At 40.1% G+C, this 26,891-nt stretch overlaps 1 protein-coding gene and 1 non-coding gene across 24 annotated transcripts in view; one reads left to right on the top strand and one right to left on the bottom strand.

Moving 5' to 3' along the window:
* Map2k5 (mitogen-activated protein kinase kinase 5) overlaps positions 1 to 26,891 on the bottom strand; it is a 253,918-nt gene that overhangs the window by 44,178 nt on the left and 182,849 nt on the right. For 12 of the 23 annotated variants that reach the window (XR_011706697.1, XM_027924085.2, XM_027924079.2 and 9 more), the window contains 2 exons: positions 18,710 to 18,736; positions 18,366 to 18,398 (listed from right to left, as the gene is read on the bottom strand). The exons of 4 other annotated variants lie outside the window; for them this stretch is intronic. Coding sequence is in view for 14 of the 19 variants with exons in the window: in XM_027924031.2 (XP_027779832.1) it covers positions 18,366 to 18,398; positions 18,710 to 18,736 (60 nt within the window). In the remaining 5 variants the exon portion in view is untranslated. Of the gene's footprint in view, positions 1 to 18,364; positions 18,399 to 18,709; positions 18,737 to 26,891 lie in introns of those variants that run through there. 7 more of the 23 variants (XR_011706698.1, XR_011706696.1, XM_027924071.3 and 4 more) reach the window with 2 other exon arrangements.
* On the top strand, positions 6,836 to 6,908 carry Trnaa-cgc (transfer RNA alanine (anticodon CGC)). Its single transcript has one exon. It is a non-coding gene; the product is annotated as a tRNA-Ala (tRNA).

Raw genomic sequence — 26,891 nt, 5'->3', positions numbered from 1 at the left:
GACTCTCTCTGGGTATTTTGTTATTAGCACTTGTCAGCAAGGTACTCAGGCATAGAAAAAGGCAAGCCACAGAAAATCTGAGTGTGTGAGTGTGTGAGTGTGTGTGTACCTTACGCACTCAAAGAGGTGGAGGGTGGGGAGGCAGAAGGAAGTTCAATCCTAATCGCAGCTGCTGGGAACTGAACCCAGGGCTTGCACATGCTACGCAAATGCTCTACCACAGAGCTGCATCCCCAGCCTTCCCCCTTCCTCTCCCCATTTATTTTGGGGGTACTAGAGATTGAACTCGGGGCACTCAACCACTGAGCCACATCTCCAGCCCTATTTTGTATTTTATTTAAAGATAGGGCTTTACTGAGTTGCTTAGCATCTTACTTTTGCTGAGGCTGGCTTTGAACTGGTGATCCTCTTGCCTCAGCCTCCCGAGTTGCTGGGATTACAGGCATGCGCCACTGCATCCCCAGTCCTTTTAATTTTTTATTTTGAGACAGGGTCTCACTAATTTGCTGAGGTTGGTCTTGAACTTGTGATCCTCCTGCCTTGGCCTCCTGAGTAGCTGGGATTACAGGCATGTGCCACTGTGCCTGGCCACTTTGTGACCTTGAGAGCAGGAAGGTACATTGGATACTCCAAATATAGAAAATGTAACTGAGAAAAATGCTTTTGAAATGACTTACTTAAAAGGGAGACCATGATTTTAAAGAGGTGTTCTTTTTTGAAACCATGATATATTTTGGTTTTAACTGGGTCCATGCTAATCATTAATGCTTATTACCAACTCCCACTCTCCCCTGCCACAAAATCAATCCAGTAACACTGGTAAGATATGAAAAAATTATGAACGGTGGTTTGTATCTTGTGTCAATGTCAGTTTCCTGATTGTGATGTTGGACAATACTTACATTACCACTAAGGGAAACTGAGTGGAGGGTACATAGGATCTCTATTTTTTCTTATAACTACATATAACTCTAAAATTATGTCAAAATAGAAAGCCTAAAAAGATAAAGGGGCTATTTTTTAAAACTCAAATAAAACAGATTCTTAGTAGAACTCTATTTTATATAAGGGAAAAGCCTAAGTACACAATTGGAAAAAAGTTAAGGGGCCTTTGTTTTAGGAATATTCCTGAGGACTTCATTTTTGGCCTTTTCATAATTCAAGATGACCATGGAACCTGACAGTGGAGAGGTAGTTAATTCAGATGCTGACGGGCACAAAGTAGTGTATAAAAATGATACATTCATTATTTTTTTTGCTCATTCAGTCAAGAATTTTTTTGAGTGCCTACTACATTGAAGGAAATGAGTTTGGCACTGTGGGATGGCTGATACTTAACGCATATCCACAAAGGATTTTTGTATTGTTCAGAGGGATGAGATACGCGTCCCTAATAAACAGTCCTGAAAGATGGAGGGAGGGGCCCAGTAGCAGTGCCAAGGTAGGTGCTCAGGTGGTACTGGGGAGTCCTGAGGTTTTGATTCAGATTGGCTGGTACATATGACTCTGAAAGGGGAAATGTTTTGAATAAAGTTTTGAATTTAATGCATTTGGATTTCAGGTTTTTGGATTAGGGATGCTCAACCGGCAAACTATGCAACTATTCCAAAATCTGAAAAACCCTGAAATCTGAAATACTTGTGGTCCTAAGCAGTTTGGATAGGGAACACTAAACCTGTTTAAGAGTCTGGAGTATATGGGGTACACATTTTTTTTGTTCTCCTGCCATCCTCCTTCCTCACTCCAGGAGGGCAAGAGGGAATACAAGAACCTTGAATATGAAGGTCTGTGTCCTACTCAATTCTGCCTGTGCACAAACCAAGTTTTACATGTACTGCAGTAAAACATAGGGAAGACAGAAGGGCAGCTTCTCAAACTCTCAGTGTGTGTTTTAAAATACTAGGTTTCTGGTTGCTTGTTACAACAGTAAGAAACGAAAAGTTAAGGGGCCTTCGCTTTAGAAATATTCCTGAGGACTTCATTTTTGTCCTGGAATAAACAGGAAGAGCTTAGCCTCCCCTCACCTCACTGACCAAAAATCCTCCTCCTGGACCAATATGTGAGTGAGAAATAAAGTTTTATTATGTATTAATAAAAAAAGCTTGCAGTGTTGGCTGCACTGGAAAATTCTAAGGTCAGTTGTGTTGTGGTCAGATTAAATCAGCCTGTCATGTTAAATAATTTTTTAAAAATAGTCTATTTCTAGACTTACTGCTGTCATGGCATCAAGAATCACACAGAGCCCCAAACTGAGAGTTATGCTCCATGTTTTAAAAGTAAGTAATTTAATTCAAATCTGATGTTCCTGTGGCCTGGGCAGTAATTTCTGGTCTCAGGCAGTGGGGTTCCTACTAACTGGTACAGCAATCTTAGATCACTCCTCCTCTCTCCTCAGTTCAGGGATCAAAGGTCATTTGTAATTCCAGTAACTTTATGTCAGACAGAACAGCATTTTGTCTGTCAGCCCCCAAATTGTTTTTTGATCCTCTACTGCCCACTGCTTTAAAGTAGCATCTTTGTGAGCAACTGGCAGAATCCATAGGAAAAATCTGTGCTCCCTTGGGGAGGAAACTTCATTTGCAAAAAACAAAAACCAAAAAACTGGACCCTGACTTTAAATATCTCTGCAGAAGCTAATCTACAAACCCCAAACTACCAGTCCAAAGTAGAATCCCATGGCAGGTTGTGGAGAAATATCAAAGATTTAACATCTCAAACAACTCCAAGGTTTGCATGTGCATGCTTTGGCTGTAAGACTGTAACCAGGAAAAAAAGAGCAACACGTTTTATCAGAGGGAGAAAGGTGGGGAATGAACGGTCAGGTGCTCCTGGCTTGTCAGAGACTGAGTTGCCCGTGTAAACCTTGCCCATGCAGTGGACTGGTACAAATTCGACTAATGCTTGTTACACACATGGAGTTTGTAAAAGCATGGCTATTCTATGAGGGAACAATCGGTGTTTTTGGTTTTAAATGTCTTTTTAATTTCATAATGAGGATGGAACTGACCTACTCTTTGGAGTGTTACGCAGGACAGTGTTGGAGTGGGAGCGGGGCTTGGAATTTAGGAAGGCTTGCAGATGATGTCACCAGAGATAAAAGCCTCCGACCCCTCAGCAGGAGACTGGAGAGAGCCCTCCTTTTACTCATCCCACTCCACATCAAGCCCTGAGCAGAGAAAGTGAAAGATGACTCAATTTCCACACTGGGTCACCCCATGCTCTGGGTTGCCAGACGTGACAAATTACATGTGTGGGCATTTTGGTGTGAAGTTCTGTCCGCTGGGTCTGGGCTGACAGTAGCAGCTCATTTAACTTGTCTCAGATGGGCCTGAAACCAGGGGCTTACGGCCTGAATTTCCACCACTGAAACACCTACCCGACCTGAAAACCCCTCAATCAAGGAGAACCAGCTGTTGGCCAAGTGAACATCACTACCAGATGGCTTATAAAAAAAACACAAAATATAAGTGAACAGGTCTAAAGAAATCTGTCTCTAGGTAACTGAAATCTGAAATACAGATATTTTTCCTATTTTATTTTCCTCCTAAATGTGTTTCAAAAGTTCTTTAGTAAAGAGGAATAATCTTTGTCATTAATGTTATAGCAAACTTTTCATTTAGTCTACTTATTTTGTTGTCGTATAAAAAAATTACATTTACTTAGAGATTTTCTATATACATAGCAAAGATCCTGGTGTTTAATAAAATCCCTTGAAAATAGGTGGGGTGGGGAAATGGAAAATGGGTTGACCTTTTAAACAGTATTTGCAATTGCTTCCTTTCCGAAGTCAATAAACATTTTTTTTTTTTTTGGTTTCTTTTTATTTTAGGTCTCTTGTTGGTTATAAGCTACAGTACACAGCATTTATTTAGCAGTGCCTATGTGAGCAGCACACATACACTCGCACACTAACATCCACCCACACCTCCCTTTCCAGTGGCTTAGGCAGAGCAGCAAAAACGAAACAAAAACAAAACAAAAACAAACAAAAAAAACCTTGTTTCATACCAAAGGGATTTCATTCACAAAAGTAAAACCTGTTATTGTCCTCTTTCTCTGTAGCCTCCCAATGCATTTCCATTGCTTTTCCATAAAACACTGCTGCAAATAATCAAGCATGACCATTGACATCCACAAGATTGAGTTTTAGGAACCATTAAATGAGCTCACCCTCGTGGGAAGACTCCTGCTCAGGCTGGCCTAAAGGTAATTATTCAGCAATTCCTACCTGTGGTTTTACCTTGTCCCTATATAGTGTTTGAATTTCCTACTCTGGTAAGGTCAATTTTTTCCCCCTCTGGAAAAGTCCAGCTACACATGTTTGATTCAGGCCCTAAATTATAATGTTAATATATAAACTGGTTGGCATTCCAACCAGTTTCTATGCAAAGAAGCACTGATTTAAAGCAGTCTCAGATTAATGATAGATTGTAAACTATATCAAACAACAAGAGAGGAAATCTAGGAGAGAAAAATAATCCTTAATAGGTTCCTAAATGGAAGGAAGAATTCCCCTTCTTGCAGGCAAGGATGTGAACCACGTCCACACACTGCTCAAGTGCAAGAACCTGGCAGGTCCGTGTCCTGGAAAACCAACAAGCCAGAACACCACCAAGCCAGACTCGGCACTCACTGCAAACCCAGTCCACATCCCCACACTGGATGTCCTCCTGAATGTTCACTCAACTGTTAGTTAAAATAATTACTGCCATTTGCCACCTGCACTGCAAGCTACAGATAAGGGGAAAAACAGAACTTGCAGTAACTGCATGAAGTATGAGGACGGCTGCATTTGCTTACATGTTTTTAAACAAACCCAAATGTGACATCAGCTACAAACCAAGGGCTTAGAATTATATGTGAATTTGGGCTACACTTGGTTCCATACAATAAATATCAGAGAGAAGGGACTGTAAAGCTGGCTAACGGAGATACTGCAGCAGTTTAAAATTAGTTAATATGAGAGGAACAAAGAGAGGGGGAGAGGGAGGGAGCGAGAGGAAATGAAAAAAATAGAACTACATACTGTGAAATGAACAAGTTCAGTTAGAATGTTCATCAGGATTTGGAAAATCATAATGCCATCTGCTACTCTGGACCTCAGAACATCAGGGATCTCGTGGGCCCAGACGCTTCCATTTCCAGGAGGAAGGAAGGAACTTACGCTCCCTGGAATGCTGCCTCCATTCTGGAATGGAGGCAACAACCCCAGCCGACCAGTTTGGAATCTCTTTTGAGAACATTTCACTGCTTGCACATGCATTTTCCCTGGTTTAGGGAAAATTAACGGCAGGCAAAACGATTACAGCAACTGGGCAGTGAAGCAGAGCGGTGTCCCAGCCCCGGTGGCTGGGTAACTGACCCTGGCATCCAGCTTGGGCTCAGGGTGTGTAGGTCCCATCATGGTGGATTAAATGAGCATTGTCCTATGGCTGGGTAAGACTTCACAATAGAGCAACACATGTTAAATGACAGCAGCCAAAACTGGCCCCACCAGGCAACTGCCCATTCACAGGACGCTATTCACAGGCCTCTACCACCAAGAAATTAATTCATTAATAATACATCAGGCTTCATGGACGATTCAAAGGAAATGACACAAAGCTACTTGTTCAATGACTATGTAAAGATGCAGAATTTTTCCTGGTTAAAAAGCCCCACAAATCTAATTGGCTTACCGGAAACAAAATCATGGAGATGTTTATGTTAATATTTTGTTTAGTAAAAAAGAAGAAATGAAGAAAGTCTATCCACTGAATTCATCAGTGCCACTAGAAAATAATAAAAATACAGATTTGCAGTAGTAGCTAAGAAAATCTGGTTTTATGTAACTTTTTTAAAAATCAGGTTTTCCATCTTTCAGAGTCTATGTACAGCTTTCAGACTATCAGGAAAAAAATGTTCTCTTAAATTGTTTCTTCTGTAATATTTTTTTTTACTTACTTCTTTCTTATTCCTCTCTCTCAACAACTAATAAATATGAATTAAATATAATTATAAATGAACAGAACATTAACTTTTGGATTACTGCTGTGTTTTTGGTAGAATGTTAACGTCATTTCTAAAGAAATAGTTATTACCAATAGAAAAAAGTAATTACTAAAGGAATCCTGCCCTTAATGCTAACCTATTTTCTATCTTCAGACCAGCCAAACAGCATTAATTTAAACACACTGGACTTTTCAAAGGAGGTATTAGATTTCTAAAGACTGCCTTACATAAAAGAGGAATATCAGTTTTCAGCCTCCAATTATGTATTCCCAATACTGTGAGACACAGGTCTAGTTAAGATTGCTGCAGGACAGGTTACTGTGCGTATCACTTGTATTAACTTACCAAGTTTCTAAGGCCCGAGTCACAAACTCATGCAAGCTGCACACACCGTGAAATCCCACTACCTGCTTACAGGAGTTAGATTAGAGCAATTCAGTGTGGTCAGAGGCTCTAGATTCACATGGACTAGTGGGCTCAGGCCAACAGGTCTCCTCTCCTTAAAGCCACCCAAGTTATATGTCATGAAAGGAACAGGCCACCCTTTCATGATGCTGGCAGCCAGAAAGGTGAGAGATGTTCATTTTAATTCTTACTAATTTCAGCAGCAAGGGTTATGATAAAATGTAAAATCCTTCCGGAAAAAGACGGCAAGTTATTCCCTCTGGGGTTGGGTGATACCACCTTTTTGGACTTTTTTAATTCCAAGAAAGAATTATCAGGCAGTTATTCTTACCCCACTCCCAACAGCATGTGTATTTTCACAGCCCCGTATCTTCTGAGTTACCCTGTCTGGTGGCAATCATTTCACAAAGTATATGTACATCAAAACTTGTTACAGGCTGGTGATATAGCTCAGTTGGTAGAGTGCTTGCCTCGCATGCACAAGGCCCTGGGTTCAATTCCCAGCACCACAAAAAATGAAAACCAACAAAAACATGTTGTACAACTAAAATATATATAATTTCTATTTGTAAATCACACCTCAATAAAGCTGGATAAATGCAACCTTTACATTATACAAGGCACATTTATATTAAAATTTTTGTATACCTTTAACTTGTTTCTTTTCTCTTTCCTCCTGTTCTTAAAGAGAAGCAAAAGTAGTAGTAGTAGTAGTAGTAGTAGTAGTAGTAATAATAATAATAATAATAATAATAATAATAAAACACAAGAGAGACTTATCACATCTGGGGGACAGTCTCCTTCATTCAGGAATAGGTGACCTATCTTAGAGTTCATCGGGAATGTGTATGAAACCCAAAACGGTGCATTGTGCAGACAGACTCAGTTTAACAATGACAGGAATAGCTGTGGCTCTAAGAAGGGGACCTCTGTGGCTCAGTGTGAGGGAACTGCTGGCCCTCCCCATAAAGTCTGTAGCTAAGAAGAGGGATTGATAAGAACACCACAGGATGGGGCAGAACAATGGAAACAAGGTGGCAGCTGAGTGATGGACAGGAGACAAGAAGGGGAGTACTTGCTCTGGGGCAGCCTTGGGTCCTCAGTGAGGGAGAGCAAAGAGGATTTAGATAGAGATGGGAACAGATTTTCTCTGTAAACCAAACAAAACAAATGCCAAATTTAACATTCCATTATTATAATCCCACTTATAAAAGTTTCTGCCTTTTGCAAGTTCTGATGCCTCTGACCATAAAACTTGATAAGATGTAAGAGAGAGTCTACTATTTTACCTCTCTGCCTGGCTGGCATGAGCACACCATTACAGTGGTACTAAAAAAGTCCCCATAACTGAGGACCATCAGCTACCCCCGCGAATGCCTCAACTCACCAGGGCCCTTACGTGGACTCTTTGCTTAGATGCGGCTCCCCTGATATTTCCTAGAAATGCCAGCAAACATGCCCAGTGCAGGACGAAGGCAGTGGCAGAGGCCAGTCCCTTCCTTGCGGCTCAGTGAAGAAGAAGGAGCACAGCACAGCACAGCACACGTGGACAGAAGAAGAGGAAAGAGAAGACATAGAAGACTGAGGAAGTGCCGCAGTCTGGCTGGGCACAAATCACGAGCCACTGAAGCAGGAACAAACTTTATTTTTAAAACGCAGAAAAACACTTCACACAGCTCCCGGGGAAAACCTCCCGAACGCGCCACGAGGCTTGTCCAGGAACCCCCAGCCGGAACTATATCTCCCGGAAATCCCTCCTCCTGCACTTCCCCAACCAATGGGAACTCTCGGGGAATCCCCGGAAATCCCCACGAGAACTCCAAAATAGTGCGAGAACTCAAAAGTTGCGGCAGAGGCGGACAGGCAGAGGCGCCTGTCAATCAATACTGTTGGCAAAATGCCAGGGGCCATACAGACTCAGCCGTGGCTCTCAGCAAGGAAGGGAGGAGAAAATGAGGGAAGAGCCTCCTTTATATAACCACATATTATTCCCTGGTACTGGGATTGGAGTGCTCTGTCACTGAGCTATATCCCCAGCCATTTTTATTTTTTAATTTTTATTTTTTTGGTATAAGGGATTGAACTCAGGGGCACTCAACTACTGAGCCACATCCCCAGCCCTATTTTGTATATTATTTAGAGACGGGGTCTCACTGAGTTGCTTAGTGCCTCGCTTTCCTGAGGTTGGCTTTGAGCTCATGTAATCCCAGGGGCCTCCCGAGCCACTGGGATTACAGGTGTGTGCCACCGCACCCGGCTATTTTTAATTTTTGAGACAGGGACTTGCTAAATTGCTCAGGTTGGCCTTGAACTTTTATCCTTCGCCTCCCCAAGTCACTGGGATTATAGGAGTGTGCCACTGTGCCCAACTATCACCACATTCTTAAAAAGCCTCAAAGCTCCACTCTGCCTTGTTTCTCCTACCACTCCACCTCTACAGAATTACCTCTGAGAAAATACAGATCTCAATGCGTGGAGCCTTCCATGGATTTCCCTGCCTATAGGGTAAACTGAAGCTTCTTGGTCCCGCGTTTGACGCTCCCACCTGTGGTGTTTTCTAGCTCACTTTAGGCCACTCACTCATGAGTCTTTCCAGCTGCTCCCTACTGTTTGGTTGTGCCCCTGCCTCTGTGGAACAACCTTCTCCTCTTTTCATGTCATAGATGCCTAAGTATTCTCCATGGCTCAGCTCACATACCATCTCCTCTTTGAAGTTGCTTTTCTTATCTTCCCACCTTTTCCAGCCTACCAGGCTCCAGCCCAGTGCCAGGCAAAATCAGCACAGTACTGTTTATATGGCTTTATTATAATTTTTATCATGCTAAATCAATTTAGTTCACCAATTTGTCTCTCCCTAGATCATGCAGTCACCCAGCACAGGGGTCTATCCCGGCAAACGGTAAAGATCATGGCCCAACAAGGGCTCAATGAATGTTCCTTGACATAATGAAAATACAGATTTAAGCCTGTCAGAAGAAAACAGGGGAAACACTCCAACACACAAGGATAGGCACCAACTTCCTGATAATAATGTAATTCTGTTTATAGCCGATAGCCTAGGAAATGATACAAGAGTCAGTAAGTGGGATGGCATCAAATTAAAGAGCTTCTGCATAGCAAAGGAAACAACAGCATGAAGAGATAGTCTACTGAATGGGAGAATATCTTTGCCAGTCACTCTTTCAACAGAGAATTAATATACAGAACATACAGAGAACTCAAAAAACTCAACATTAAAAAAGAAACTTAATTCAGTAAGTGGGCCAATGAGTTAAACAGACACTTTTCAAAAGAAGAGTACAAATGGCCAAAAAAAAAAAAAAAAAAAATGTTCAACATCTTTAGCCATTAGGGAAATACAAACAAAAACTACACTGAGATTTCATCTTAAGCCAGTCAGAACAGCAACTATCAAGCATATAAATAAAATAAATGCTGGTGATGATGTGGGGAAAAAGGATCATTTACACATTGTTGGTGGAAATGTAAATTATTATAGCCACTATGAAAACAGAAAAGAGGTGCTTCAAAACACTAAAAATTGAGCTACCATATGATCGGTTACACCACTGCTTAGTATCTGTCCAAAATAATTAAAGATAGTATAGTTTAGAGATACATGCATACCCATGTTTACTGCAGTGTAGTTCACAATAGCCAAATTATGGAATCAGTCTACGTGTCCAACAATAGATGAATGGATAAAAAAAGTGGTATAGATACACAATGGAGCTTTATTCAGTCATAAAGAAGAATAGAATTACATTATTTGCAAGAAAATAGATGGCACTGGAGAGTATCATGTTAAATGAAATAAGTCAGGCTCAGAGAGACAAGTGTTATATGTTTTCTCTCATATGTGGAAGCTAAAGGGAAAAAAAGAAAAAAAAGGGATCTCATGAAAATAGAAGGGAGACCATTAGGGTAGAGTAGGGAGATCAGGGGAAAGGAGGAGGGAAGGATAAAAAGAAGTATTGGGAAATGAAACTGGTTAAATTATGTTATATGCAGGTATAACTATGCTACAACAAAACCCACTATTCTGTATAATTAATATGTAGCAATAAAAAAGTTTTGTTTTTCGTACTGGAGATTGAACCTGGAGTGCTTAACCACTGAGACACATCCCCAACCCCAACCCTTCTTTATTTTGACACAGGGTCTTGCTAAGTTGCTTAGTGCCTTGCTAAGTTGTTGAGACTGGCCTTGAACTTATGTTCCTCCTGCTTCAGCCTCCCAAGCTGGTGAGATACAGGTGAGTACCAGAATGCCTGGATAATAAAAAAGTCTTAAAAATAATTAAAAATGGATTTTCTAGCAGGGCTGGTCATAAAACGAACTGTGGGTTAAATTTATCTTCTATCTCTCTCTCTCTCTCTCTCTTTTTTTCCTACTGAGGCCCATCCCATCCAGCTAAATAAGATCTTTTTCCCTAAACACAGCAGCTAAGCATAGAGGCCATTATAGAGAAACTTGCTTCTCCTCTTTTTTTTTTTTTTACTTAAAAAATATTTTATATAAAATAAAATTCACCCATTTAAAGTACACAACTCAGTTCCAGGTCATTTCCATCATCCTGAAAAGAAACCTAGTACCAGTAACAGTCACTTCTAATTCCCCTGTCCCCTCCAATGTACTTTCTGTTTACTAACTAATCTATTTTCTGTCTCTATGAATTTCCCTGCTGTGAACTTTGCCTGTAAATAAATTTCATATTACATAAGTCTCTTTATGCTTGATTTCCTTCATGTAGCATGTTTTCAAGGTACATCTATGTTATAGAATTTTTCAGTTCTTTATTCCTATTTATGACTGAATAATATTCCAAAGTGTAGATATACCACCTTTATTTTCATGTTTATCAGCTGATGAACTTCTGGGCTGTTTCTATCTTTTGTCTACAATGAATAATGCTGCTATGAAAATCCATGTTTTTATGTGGACATGTGTTTTCAGTTCTCTCAGATATATTTCTAGAAGTGGAATTGCTGGGTCATATAATGATAATTCAATTTAAGTTTAATTAAAAAATGTTTTTGTGTGTGCTTCTGGGATTGAACCCAGGGCCTTGCACGTGAGCAAGTGTTGTACCACTAACCTATACCCCCAGCCCTATGTTCCAATTTTTGATGACCTGCCAAACTGCGCTTCATAGCAACTGCATCATTTCTACATTACCACCAGTAATTTATGAGGGTTTTCATTTCTCTACATTCTTGCCAACACTAGTTATTTTCCATTTTTCTATTTTAGCCATCCTAATGGGTATGAAATATTTGCTCATAGTTTTGACTTACATTTCTCTAATTAATGATGTTGAACATATTTTCATGTGCTTATTCAACATTTATATATCTTCTTTGGAGTAATGCTATTCAAATTCTTCACCCATTTTAAATTGGTTTATCTGTTTTTTTAAGTATTACTGAGTTGGGGGCGTATTGTTATCTTAATATTAAGTCTTCTACTCCATGAGCACAGACTGTCTTTCCACTTATTTATGTTTTTAATTTCTTTCAATGATGTTTTGTAGTTTACAGTATACAAATTCTTTTGTTAAATTTATTCCTAAGTCCTTAATTCTTTCTGATGATTGCAACTTGAGTTGTTTTTTTAATTTTGTTTCTGTATTGGCCATTTTGGATTACTGGTGTACAGAAATACAAGAGAGTTTTGTATCTTGATGTTTTATCCCGCACTTTGCTGAACTTGTTTATTAGCTCTAATTTATTTTAAAAAAGATTTTCTATATATAATATCACATTATTTGCAAGTATAGTTTTACTTCTTCCTTTTCAATATGGAAGTTTTCTTCTTTTTAAAAAATATTTTTAAATTGTCAATGGACCTTTTTATTTTGTTTACTTACTGATTCATATGCAGTGCTGAGGATCCAACCCAGGGCCTCACCCATGCCAGGCAAGCCCTCTACCACTGAGCCACAAGCCCAGCCCTGTTTTCTCCTTGATGAACTGCCCTGCACAGAACCTCCAGGACAATGATGTGCAGCTATAGCAAGAAGGAGCATCCTTATCTCTGATTTTGGGGGAAAACGTTTGATCTTTCACCATTAAGGACGATGTAACTGTGAGGTTTGGGTAGATATTTCTTATCAGGTTATAGAAGTTATTTTTTTTAACAAGTTTGTTGAATGTCTTTATTATGAAAAGGTACACTGGATTTTGTCAAATGTTTTTTCTGTGTCGGTTGAGATGATCACGTGATTTTTGTCTTTCATTAATATGGTACATGATACTGATTGATCTTCATATGTTGGACCAACCTTATATTCCCGGGATAAATCTCACTTGGTTATGATGTGCTGCTCTTTTTATGTCTTGCTGAATTCATACTGCTGGTATTTTATTGAAGGTTTTTGCATCTATATTGATAAGGAATATTGGTCTGCAGTTTTCATTTTTTGTGAGTATTTGGTTTTGGTATCAGTATAATACTGGTTTCAAAGGAGAAATTAGGAAGTGTTCTCTCATCATTTATATGGAAAGTTTGAGAAGACATGTTGTTAATTCTTCATTAACCATTTGGTAGGATCACCAATATAATGATATGGTCTTGAGCTTTCCCCTGTGGGAGTTTTTGTTTTTGTTTTTAATATATCTTTCCTTATTATAGGTTTATTTAGATTCTTCGTAAGTCAGTATTGGTATTTGGGTCTTTCTAGGAATTTGTCCATTTCAGCTAAGTTATCTAATTTGGTGGCCTACATTTTTCACAGTATTCCCTCATAATCCTTTTTATTTCTGCAAAGTTGGTAGTAATGTGTCCTCTTTCGTTGCTGACTGTAGACACTAGTGTCCTACCTCACTGTCATTCTAGCTATGAGCTTGTCATTTTGTTGATCTTTTCAAATGTTGTGGTTTAGCTATGAGGTATCCCCCAAAAGCTCATGTGTAAGACAATGCAAGAATGTTCAGAGGCAAAATGATTACTTTACGAGAGATATACCTAATCATTGGTTTAATCTACTAATATGGATTAACTGGGTAATAGCTGTAGGCAGGTAGGGTACAGCTGGAGGAGAAAGGTCATTGGGGGTGTGCCTTTGGGGTAAAGCTCTCTGTGTTACCTGGTGCCATGTTCTGAGCTGCTTTTCTCCTCTATATCATTCTACCATGATGTTCTGTCTCACCTCCGGCCCAAAGCAATGAACTAACACCTTTGAAATGGTGAGTGCCAAATACACTTTTTCTCCTTTAAAATTCATGTTAGGTCTTTTGGTCACAGTGATGAAAAAGCAGACTAAAATATCAAAGAACCGACTTTTGGTGTCACTGATTTTCTCTTCTCTATTTCACTTATATCTGCTATAATCTTTTATTATTTTCATTCTCCTGCTTGCCTTGGGTTCAGTCTTTTATTCTTCTTCTAGTTTCTGAAGTAGAAGATAAGGCTGCTAATTTTGAGATTTTTTAAAAAAAATATATATTTTTAGATGTAGTTGGACACAATACCTTTATTTCACTTATTTATTTTTATGTGGTGCTGAGGATTGAACCCAGGGTCTCGCATGTGCGAGGCGAGTGCTTTACTGCTGAGCCACAACTCCAGTTCCATTTTTGAGATCTTTTTTCCCTTTTCTTGGTTCTGGGGATTGAACCCTGGGGTGCTTTACCACTGATCTACATTCCCCAATCCTTTTTATTTTTTATTTTGAGACAGGGTCTCACTAAGTTGCTGAGAGTCTTGCTTCATTGCCCAAGATGGCCTCAAACTTGTGATCATCTTGCCTCAGTCTCCTGAGTCACTGGGATAACAGGCATTCACCACTATATCTGGCTCTTCTCAATTACAGGCTGTTACCAACCACTACACTTTGTGCTACTTCAGAATTACTTTAATGTTCTACAAATCTTGCAGGGCTAAGAAGCTAACACTTTTGAGTAGCTACTTCTTATCAGGTATAAAACATTACTTAAACAAATTCACATTTTATGGTAAAATGAATAAAGAAACAGAAGTATAAATCAGGGATTTGTTGATTGTTCTGTTGAGCACCTACAGATGCCAAGTAGGAATTTATTTTTAGCTATAATATACCTGAAACATATCTGTACTCAGAATAATAACCTATTTCTCTGATTGTCATATTTTAGACAACTTGAATGTTCTGAAATACATCTGTGAACTCAAAAATGATTCACAAGATAGTTTCAGGCCCTTCTGCTTGGCATTTACCTGTTTTCTTTCCTAACCTAGGAAATTCCTCTTTGTCTTCTAAGACTGAGTTTAAATGTCAACTCTCCTAATCTACCTCAGTCCTAGGTTCTATGGTATTCATCCCATACTGAACCATCCTTTTACCTTTCTATATCCATCTCCTCGCCAAGGCCGTGGATTACCTAGGGGCAGACTCAAGGGTGAGGTGCCACTTGCATCTTTGTAGTTCTCAGTAGCCCCCACCAGCCGACTCCAGACAGCTTGGGAATTGGTGACTCAGACATTACTGATGTATTCCCACCTGCTCCAACACCAGCATGGCCAGCCCTCTGCTCCCAGCCATGCTGGGATCCCAGGCCTGGAGAGAGCTTAAGGTGAATCTGCAGCCTCTACGTCCCTCATTTGGAGCCTTGAAGTGTGGCTAGGGTCACTCTTAGGAGTGTAAAGATGAAACATACATGGTTGGTTTGCTGGGGTAGCAGGTAGACGGGCACTGACAAGAATGAGGAGTGACCATAGAAAATAGAGGCAATCACAAGAGAGGACACAAGAAAAGCACCAAGCAGAGTAGCACAGAGCAGAAGGCTCTTTAGCCTGGGGCACAGAGCTCTCTGCACTTCAGAGGCCCCAAACATCACTGGGTGTCAAGGCCAGATGCACAAGCAAAATGGTTGGTAAAATTCAGTGAAAGAACAAAGTAGGCCCCACACAATTTTATAGCCCTAGAGGGCATTAATACATCAAAATTTAGTTCAGTATCATGTTCAAAACAGAACCTGAATCACTGAGAAAAGGTTAAATGATATTCACCACATCTGTCAATAGGTTGCCAAGAACAAACACATTTTAGAAACACATTTCTTTCAAAAAATGCAAATTTTCTCATAGATGTCAGAGCTTAAAGTAAGAAATTATCTAGACAATAGGGGCCACCTTAATCCCAAAGATAATGTGTCAGGTACACAGAGACACATTACTTACAATGAGCCACAGCAGTTTCCAAGGCAAGGCAAGCAGGAATTGGGGAGCACCTGGTCACATAAAGGTCTTAAGGTAAGAAGTTCTGTGGAGAGAACAACTCTGGGGCGCCAGGTGGTATCTTGAGGACATCACTCATATACTGAGCAAGCCAGCTCTAAGTCAGAGAAACTCCACCACCAAAGTTAAACTGGATCACCCAGATTTCTAACTGGAGCCTGTGTTCTTCTGTTGCCTTGGTTACCCTTCCAGTTCCTGATCTGTGGTCCAAGTTTCATGTTCATGATTCTTATTCCTCTGTTTAGATTTTGGGGTCTTCTATTTGGCCACATGGTGGATAATTCTGGCTCCGTCCCACAGTTCTACCCCTTGACTCTCAGGCTGGCTCTAACTTTCACTTCTGGCCATTCTGGCTCCTGTGCACCCTGGTCTTGTTTTACTGCTTCTTCACTCTTTGCCATGACAGAAGGTCAAGACAAATGCACAATATAATAGTGTATGTTAAGCTGGGCTCTGCTATAGCTATTTTGTACATGATTCCAAATAAACTCACTTTATTTGAATTGGCCTCCCTTAGAGGTAGCATTTTTTGACATGACTTTTCTCTAACTGGAAACAGTACCAGTTTCTGATACCCATACCCAAGGAGCAATTGGCTCAATTCCTGGCTGGAATTCATTCATAAATATAAGCACTAAAAGTCAGATCTCTTGATAGCTACTTGTCCCATGGGACCTACATGGGCAGGTTTAACCTTAGAAAGTCACTCTATAAGAGGTTCTCAAACATTGAAATGCAGAGTTACCTATGAAATTACCAGCCTCTGGGCATCGTCTCCAGATTACTCAGTAATCAGGGCCCAGGATTCTGCGTCTTTAAGAATCTAAGCCAGTTAGTTCTTGGACCACTCTATGAGGAACACTGCATCACAGCAAGGAAAAACCTGACACATACACAGGACAAGCACAGCTAAGTACAGCTCCCCACCAGCCTCTTCTCTGATGCCATCAGGCACCTTGCTACCACAGGTTACTTAGGCTTAATCTTCCCCAATACTCTTAACTGCAAAATATCAGCTCAGTTCAAAGATCAACTTGCATTTAGTCAAGACAAAGTCGATTTTCTAGGTTTCCATAAAGAAGATATTCTAAAATGGTTTTGGAATAAATGAGGATATGATTTTATGTATTTTTTTCTCTTGAATGAAGAAGAAATGCTATAAAGAAAAACATACCATTGAAGTGACAGACTACTGCTTCACAGAACATCACCCTATAATAATTTCAAGTCTCATGATTTTGCCCAAATTAAACAAGTAAAATATTTCAAATTTACAGCAACCACTGCTACTATAAATATGGAATGAAAATATCTATCTGATCCAGAAAACCTTCAAATTAACTCTCCAGCAATACACGTATTACTGCTGAGGAGTATCTGTACCTGAATCTTCTGCGGCCCAGGAGCCCGGCAAAGCAAGAACAGCAGGGCCTGGGAAGTGCAGCAGGCTGTGCATTGAGATGGGTGGGCCAAGTTTCCCTGGGCATTTCCCCAAGCACAACTGGAGGGAGACCTCAGGAAAATCAGTTTAATTAGGAGGATTCTGATGGGGATAGGAGGCTTTTGGAATCTAAGATGACAGGAGATATTGATGAGCTATTAGATCCAGGAGGCCTGTCTGATATCTGAGATAATGGCGTCTCCATTTGTTTCAGGACGATGCCTTCATTTTTGCACCAACATGGTTTATGGCTTGCAGGGGATATATGGACTGACTGATGCAACCATTAAGGATGTTAGAGCCCCATTCTTACTATTATTGTGATATGTGTGTGTTTTTGTCTTTTTCCTAGGAGGATCTTTATTTTTTCTCCCAAATCTCATAACTGGTTATGCAGATGTTTAATTGAGAGGAATAACTATGAATTACGGTTTGTTTTTTTCCTTTTAAACTTTCCTCTCTGAATCATTTATTGCTTTCCCTCTCTATTTACAAGTGTTCCAAATATTAGAAAATTAAAGTTTAAAAAATAAACAATTGCTGGTAGGCAAGCCCAAGCCCAAAAAAGCAGTTTTGTAAAAATGTGAAGTTTCTTTCCTGAGAGCGTTGTGTATGTACTCTGACACTGCTTCTGTACAAGAAGGAATTTAAAGTCAGAATAAGAAGTTGAAAAAGTTGAGAAAGAAATGCAGGTAGATGAGTTCCATGAAGGCATGGAAGGGATCGTGGAACTCTGAGGGAAAAGGATGATTGAGGTGAGATCACTTAAACTGTGAGACAGCTAGTTTCTAGAACATGCATGAAGTTAGCAGTGTGTGCTCGAGGAAGGGCCTAATTAGGAAACTAATGCTGAGCTGTTGACCTAAAGCTTTTGAACCTCTTTTCACCCTGATATACTCTGAGTAGATAAAGGAAGGCACATTTTACCCAGCTTGTTGGCCATCCAACTCTGACCCTAGCCTATGGAGTGACTTTAGATGTCTACTGTGGAAAAAATGAAACGACTTTAATTTCCAGCTCCATCCCCATCTGGCCAGGGAGAGGATCAATTAATATCATCGTGTTTTGTCTTTAGGGCCTCTGACACCCCTGAGGACCAGCCTGTGGGACAGTCTGTCTTTGCAGGGATTCTTGGCCAGAATCAGGAGAACAGGACTCAGGACGAGGCCAGTTCACGTAACACAGCTCAGAGCATACAACACAACTTGCTCCAAGGATGTTGGGCATTGTGCTTCATTAGGAAACAAAATATAAGCTTTCCACACCATTAGGAATGACTTTAGGAGTGAAAGCACATAAGACGATGCCTCACCTCATCAACAATGCACTGCAGAAGCTGGAGAGGCTGCAATGGAAAAGAAGAGAGGGAAAAGTATTAGCCTCCGTGCAATATCTTTACAGTGGAGTGGAAAGAAAAAATCATTAATGCAATAAAATATAGCAAGATTAATCAACAACAGCAAACTCTTATAAAAACATTGATGCTCAGGATGTTCTATTATTTCTAATGGTACCTAATCTAATACAGGCAGTTAAAGGTTTGCATTTTCTTCAAAATGCAATTTGCTAAGTTTAAAACAAGGCATTCAAGCATGCAAAGGAAGCAGCCATCAGGAAAAAGAAAAGTGAATTTTTTTCTGAACTCATAAAGCTTACCATTAAAGATCCCTGGTTTTTCTGAATCTGAAAAAAGGCAATATGTAATTAGCATGTCATAATCAAAATGACTCACTTGGACACATTATGATCACTGAGAGAAAATTATTGCATTGCTGGTGGCAATTTGTGGGCATGTGTTAACACAATTTACATAATGAAAATACACAAATGTTAATAGCTCGCTTCTCATTTATAGGCGAAAGTCAGCAGAATGTTAATTTCACACAACACTTTTTAGTACCCTCCAGGTTGTATTAGAATAGGGAGAAAAACCATAATCCATTTCAAAAGGCTGTTTACGATTCAGATATAAATAATGTTTTATATTGCTAGATTGTGAACACTGGGCTTAATGTTGCAATCATTGCTAATGTTATGAAGCTCACTCTTTTTAAATTAAAAACCGATTTATTTAAAATTGAAATTAAATCATAGTCAGAAATTAGAATTTTGGATTCCTGCCAGTGTCTGCTCACAATCCCCTATTTTGTGAAGAAAACTTTAATTATGTGGTTGAAGTATTTGCTTCTAACTTGGGAGTAGGGTAGAAACTCCACCTTTTCCAACATTCCTTCAGCCTGTTTCCAGGGCAGCAAGGCTCTCTGGGACAATCAAATTCATGCAACTCTGACACTTTCTCAGGAGTAAAAGCTGAGTCCAATCAGAGAGCTGTTCCTAATCGACATTCTGAGGGCAGGCTGTTCACACTGAACACCAGGTCTCTTAGAAAGTTACCAGAATGTGACAAGATTAACATAGCATCAACTCAGTGATTAAAATATTAAATAATTCAGTGCCCCTGCATGCCTACAGTTATTTCAAACTCGGTGAAAATGGAGTCCCAGGGACAAAATTCCCTAAGAAGGAAATTTTTAGGAAGCAAATACTACTATTGATGGATCGACTATTTTCTGGGATACATGAGTGCCAACCAGTGGGTAAAGTGTAGGGAAAATAGTAATAGTCCCTAATATGTTTTTAATAGTACTTTAAAAAGTTCTTTTCATACAGACTCTCATTTGATTGGCATGACCACCCTGAGGTACGCAGGGATGGCCATCTCTAATCTATGACAGGAAAACAGGGCCTCCCAGAGGATGGGGTAGCCTGGTCTCAGACCCAGGCTGGGTGGTGCTGGGGCTTCTCCAGTGCTTTCTCTCCAGTATCTACATTACACCTGCTCACAATTACCACATTATTAAAATACCAGTGGATTTACACATTTGTATACTTGGCATGGTAGAGTTGGTAAACGCTCAGTCTTGCTGTGTACATTGTAAGCTTTTTGAGGGCAGCAGCTGTGTTTACGCATTTCTTTTGCATTCACCTGGCTTCAGCAGACCCTTCCACCTAGTATTTGAGAGTTTTAAAAGGTGCTTTCTCAACTGCCCACTCATGGCCTCCTTCCGGAAGCCTCTGTCTCAGGCCGACTGGTTCTATGCTGATGGTTCCTGCTTAGTGCTGTCCTCAATTACTGCTCCTCCTGGTTCCTTCAGTCAAGGAGACTTCCAGACAGGGCTCTGCAGGTAAAGATTTACACTAGAAGGGCAGGCAGAGCTGTTTTCCACCACTCCAGGGCAGTTAAAGAATTTAGTAATAAGCCACACCACCTTTTAAAAAACCTTGAAAAGCCCAGGTAACTTCTCCCTTGATACAAGACACCCATGATGTTTGCTTTTGTTTATTTTTTCCCAAGCATACATAGGTACTCCCTCCACCTCCAGAGTCTTAGTAAGATAAATCTGCTTCAACGGTACAGTTATTTGTAGTGAACAAAGAATTAGAAATCTGTTTAAAATTTTTTAAAAAAATTTTTAGTTGTAGATGAACACAAAACCTTTATTTTATTTATTTATGTGGTGCTGAGGATCGAACCCAGTGCCCCACACATGCGAGGCAATAGCTCTACCACTGAGCCACAACTCCAGCCCTAGAAATCTATTTTTGGTATCAAAATTTTCACAAATTTCCAAGAGTCAGGGGAACATTCCAACATTCTCTGAGGAAAGCATGCAGCAAAAATTTGTAGACATGTTTGGACATGAGTTCAGGCACGGATTGTGAGACATTGTCCCTGGTAACATAAGCTGTGTGAACCAAAAGAATTGAGAGGAGAGAATTGGGATCTTCCGGAAGGCCTTCTCCTTATCCTGTTCTGCCTGTTAAAAGAGTAACTTAAAGAGAACTTGTACTATTTTAACACTTGTTCTTTGCTACAAGGAAACAGCAATACCAAAGTCTTTTTTATGATCCTATAATTATCCTGCTTTGCCCAGGTTTTTAAAGAGAGATGTTGTTACCAGGTTTTATTATGTAGTTCTGATAGCAACATATTATATGAAATCATCTTCATAAATTTTGTATTAAGGTAGCAGTGCCAGTACCTGAAATTGATTCCAAATGCTTAAGATACTCAATTACTTTTTAACACTATTATACAATGCAGTGACTTATATCTTCGATATCACAGAATTTGATGATGTAACATCATTGTAATTGATTCATTTTCTCAATTAAATAAAGCTACTGTGCTTTTCTTTATAGGAATGCCACACAGACCATAGATGTATTGTCTCCTTTTCCAGCCTCAGATATATTGCCTTAAAGGCTGTATTCTGTTCCTCTGTTAATTCCACCAGAAAATTTAACGCCACAGTCATATTTTTCAAATTCTGAACTGCCATGCACTAGACTGTATTTATATTAGGCATATTTTTCACTGCTAAACTCTTTGTTGTTTACCTTTTTCAAGATCACATTATTGTACGGGCACAGCAACCATAAAACAGATTCAAACAAAGTCAACCTCCAGTCATTGCCTCTGCTTTTGCACACAGTTCATGAAAAAGTGAAGCCCCTAGTTTTATAGCACATTAAAAGTGGTACTAAGGGTACTCAATATAAAATGTTAGCTTTGTGAACGCCTATCTTTATTCTAGGTCTGCCTTCCAAATGCCTGGCTGCAGAGCAGAGTTCAGAGGAACACAATAATATTGTTAGAGCTGACGTATTGCCTGCCCCTCGCAACATATGAAATGCTGTTTATAACTAACGTGTCGAAGTCCACATTCCTGCTTCTGCATTTTACCTGTGTTGAGCGGTTTCTATGCCTAACTAGTAATTGGGGACAATAACAGAACAATAATTGTTCCAGACATGTATTTTGCTAAAGAGTCTTTAGAACTAGTAGTGTTTTGATTCACTAATTAGATGAACCTTTCCCCTCTTCTGGGCCCAGCTTTCTTTTGTCAGCTGTTAGATCCAAGGTTTAAGGCCAACCTAACAGGGTACAGTTATGCCTCGTTCTCATGTAAGACAGACCTGTAAGTGTTTTTAAAAGGGAAGAATGACTTTATTTAAAAAAGGAGTCTCAAGTACCAGTTAGGTCTTTCTATTATTATATTGACGTTTATTGTGTATTTCTTTGCAAAGACCACATAGTTGGTAATTAGAAAAACTCCTATAATAAGACATATGACTTGGGAAAATGATGCTGGAAAAGAAATTGACAATAAAAAGTTTGTGTGCGGGGCCTCAACTATTTAGTCAATGGTACTGGTGTTAAAAAGTTATTACTGTGGCTTCCCTTCTGCTTTTTTCCCTGTAGAGATTCTTTTTACATACAGTGGGAAAACAGACCTTGCTACCAGCCCTTTACATTATATTCAGAGGCACAATCAGAAAACTGAAATGCATCCACCTATGTAACTTAGAGAAGACACCAGCGATAGCTTTCATTTTCTCGTTTTACTCTCTGAAATTATGGCTTGCCCTGAAGCTCTTGTCTGAGAGATTTATGTGTGACCTAGGTCAGATCTTCCAATATCAGTTGACAAATTTTCTCTTTACATATTTACTGCTTTTCAAGCTTGTGTTATTTTCTTTTAAATAGAAAAAGGAAATATAAAATAACATTGTATGGTTGGAATTTTTAAAGAATATCAGTGTCATTTTTTTGTGCTGCTGGTATCAGATTCTTGCTTTCAACACTGAACTATTCACCCCCTCCTTTTTTGAAAACTTCAAATTTTGGGCACTGTAGTTATTTTGCAAAGACTCTCTTTTTTTTAAAGACAGTATTTTTTTTTTTTTGGTGCATAATGCTATAACCCTGGATAAATAAACAGGGATTATGTCAAACTGGGAATTTCATATTCTAGATGAAGAATTATAACCTTAAAGAACTTTTCAAATGGAAAGAACCTCAAAGGTGCTTTAGTCCAACTTGCTCAATGTGCCATTAAGGAAACTGAGGCTCAGAGCAAACAGTGTCCAGGGTCACAGATGGAGCCTGGCCTGACAGTTGGCTCAGAGGCTGCCTGCCGGGGAAATGCACAACTTGGGAATCAAAGACCCTGGAATCAGATCCCAGGGGCCTCAGCCAGCTTCTCCCTCAATGGGGCTCAGTGCTGTTGTCTACACAGCGAGGAAATGGGCTACAGGAGCCCAGGTTCCTTGAAGGCTCCCATCCAGAGCTCTGTTTCCCAGCCAAGGAGAACAGTACCAGCACTAGCACTGGGCTAGGTGCTCACACACAGAGATGCAAGAAATGAAGGGTCTGCACATTGGGAAACCTTTAATGAGAGAGAGAAGAAAAAAAAATCACTTCCACAGCTTTATATCCATTCCCTTGTGCCACTAACTTTTAATTTTTTTTAAAGGAGTATAAATGGGAATGTTGATAAGGGGATATTTTCACTGAATGTCATATGAGACAAAACAATGGAAAATAGACATTACTTCTAAGGATGTAACACGAACAAGCATAATTTACTTGTGCCATCCTATCTCCCCTGTCTATCAGCTTCTGTCCTTGTTCCTGTTCTTATCATGCCTATGAGTCTATCAGTGAACCTGATGTAGGGTTCAAGACAAAAAGAAGTTCTAAGAGGACTCTGCAGGCAGCTACTGAATAGGGTCTGAGAAAGTCACTGTGACTCCCACATTCCAAGATCTGCTCACTGGCACCTTCTCTCTGGCCCATGTCTCAGACTCCAGTTGAGGTGCTGTATTCGGGAGTGACCAATTTAGACAAGAGAGACACCATAATCCCTGAATTTAGCACACAGCTTGGTGGAATAGAAAGGCTGTAAGATGCCGAGAGGAGGGCACGGCTCAGACAGACCAGACAGAAAATCATCATGGCCATAAATTAGATCACTTGGCTCTCGCTGCTTCCCGAGTATCAAGGACAATGCATTTTCACACAAAATACAACAGCTGGAGCACCAAGGTATGGAGCAGCATCATTCATTTGCTGGGTCTGCCAGTCAGTGAGCAGAAAAAAGAAGACCTGCTTACCAGCCCCTGCTCCTTCACCCTTTGTGTATTTAAAACTGACATAGCTCATGTCCCACCCCACATACATACAGGAGCCATGGTAAATCCTCCTCTGGGCAAATAGACATTTTAATTTTGTGAGAAAAGCAGGGGCTTGAAACTGCAATCCAAAATAATTGATGTGAATTATAAAATTAATCTTTCCCTTAGTGATACAGGGATTGACCAAGGAGTTCATTAAGTACCTCTCTTTTGAAGAAGATTTTAGACATGTGCTGTGTTGAACTTCCTTTCAATATTCCAGACAAGACTGGCCTTACTTCGGAATCTGGTTTGAGAATATCAGTTGTCTGTGTGGAGGTGGGGAAGGGGTGGCTTTTTCTGATGGAGGCCTGTTGACTACTCCATTCTTCGTGATCAAATAAATCTGTTACAGTGAACTTTTAGTGTCATATGTCTGAAAGGGTTTCTGGAGTTTCCATTTGTTTGCATCTGTTAGCTTAAATCTTCCCCACACCATCGAATCCAGGTGATGGAGGAGGTCGCCCAGTCCAGTTCTTCACCAGTGTAGAAATTCACTTTATCAGATTCCAGACAGAGACTTCCAGTTTTGGGATTCCAATGATTCCCTCTTGAGCAGCTTGTATTTCTAGAAAGTTCTTTCCTATTTTCAGTCCAAACATGTCTTCCTATAAGATGTACCTATGATTTTGGAGATGTGGCGAATGAATCTAATGTCAGTTCTTCATATATTTGAAGACCGCCATCAGTCTTCGAAATGTTTTCTTTCCTGAGTAAGCACCCCCACTGCCTTCCTTATGATTAGCTGCTAGTCTGGGTGTGCTCTGTCCTTCTTCAACATTCTCTGATCCTGAGTAGCCCACATACTCCATGAGAGGATGACTCCCCCACATGTATGGCATATGGTTCAGCCTATATTGGTCAGTACCACCCTGGGAACAGGGAATTAAAATTGTCCCATCAAATTGAAGTTCAGGGCTTTGGTTGCCTGTGGAGGAAAGGACCACTCTTCCCCTCTCCAGCAGTAAGTGGTTTATCCAAGAATCCCGGCAGCTATTCCTGGTCTGTGAAAGGAGAAGCCTATTAAGAAGTGAGCTAAAAGTCACTTGTTGGATCAGGTTCTACCTAAACTCAGCATGACGAGGCTTTTGATTCATGTGATCCAGTAAATTCCCCTGTAGTTAAGGCTACTTTGTGCTGGAGTTTCTGAAGGGGGTCTGATGGACCCAGGCATCATTTCACATTCTCTACCACAATGATCACCTTCCTCTGAATGTGTGCACCAGAATCCCCCTTATCCACAGGGGATAAGTTCCAAGACCCCTGGTGTATGTCTGTAACTGCAGAATGCCCTGAACCCTATCTATACCTATGATGCTTTCTCCTATACCTATGTAACTATGACAAACTTTCATCCTTTCACTTACAGGAAGCACTTCATGGCTTCCCTTTGGCACATCAGAATGGCTAGCATCACCAGACTTGTGCTTTGGGGGTACTGTTAAGTACCCCTGATCATGTACTTTCCACTGGCTGGCTTAGGCCACCTTGTTCTGGACACTACAGACTGTATAGCAGAAATTCACAGAGGTTAAAAGTGCACTCACATTTTTGATAGCCCTATCACAGAGTTGGCTTAACTGAGTGAAAACAGGAAAAGCACTGAAAAAGAAACATTGCTCTTATGTACTTTTCCATTTCTCACATGTCTCATTGACACAGTATTTAAGAGTCAAAATGAGTAGATAGTAAATCAATTTCGGGACATAGACAAGTTTGAAGATGATGCTATCTGTTGCCTCTCTCCTCAACAGAAACTACATCAGCGTTTTGTTTGGCTGAGGTTTGTCCTACAGTGAAGTACAATCATCGACTCTTGGGGTCTGAAACAATCTTATAGGTTTTTCTTTCTTTCTTTTTTTTTTTTTGGTTTGTGTGTATTTTGTGGTACTGGGTATAATCTAGGGGCACTTTACCACTGAGCTATTCTCCCACACTCCCAGCCCTTTTTATTTTGGGGCAGAGTCTCATTAAGTAGCTGAGGCTGGCCTCGAACTTGCCATTCTCTTGCAGCACCTTCCTTAGTCACTGGGATTATAGATGTGCATCACCAAGCCAGGGCTTTAAAGGTTTTTTTTTTTTTTTTAAATACAACTGAGCTCCACCCTTATCTGATCCTTGACTTCTTCCCTGCATCATACCCCTGCTGACTGAACTGCTGTTGGAATTCATCGGGTGAGAGGGAGCTTGCATTTCTCCAATGGCTTTTCCAACTCTTGCCCCAATTCTACCCTCCTGACAGTACAAACCCACATCTTCTCTAAAGACAACTATGACTTCTCAGAAGTGTTTATCCTTTACTCTGTAATGCTGCCAAGGTGGAGTGTGAGTATGGGATATGGAAGAAAAGAAAGGGAACAAAACGGTTAATTGAAAGCTTCAGAATGAGTTGACGGTCAGTTTCTTCTGATTGCAAAATTTGCTTTGCCAATGTGTGAAAAAGTAAAAGTAAAATTGAGCTAAATAATTTAGTTCTCCGATTTCATATTTGTTTATCAAGTACTTACTCTATTCCAGGCAATGTACTAGATTCTGGAACCCAAGAGATGGATAAGATACAACTTCTGCTCCACAAAAATGAATGACTCATTTAAGATCCCAGAAACTCCATAGCAGGGCTAAGACTTAAGCATACAGCTTGCAGTCTTCTCTAAAGGTCATGCTGCAGTTGGACAAAATACAGCTCTCTGGAGTTTTGCTTTCTTCCCTCAGGACACCGTGGACTTCTTTTTTTTTTTCCCATTATTAAATTATTTGCTCTGTAGATTTCTAAGACATTTCCCCTAACCCTCAACCCCCAGGTAGTGCTCTTCTCATT

The sequence above is a fragment of the Marmota flaviventris genome, chromosome 2 (genome assembly GCF_047511675.1).
Source record: "Marmota flaviventris isolate mMarFla1 chromosome 2, mMarFla1.hap1, whole genome shotgun sequence".
NCBI classification, from domain to species: Eukaryota; Metazoa; Chordata; class Mammalia; order Rodentia; family Sciuridae; genus Marmota; species Marmota flaviventris.
Note: the sequence above shows the minus strand (reverse complement) of the source record. Positions and strands in the feature narration are given on the sequence as shown.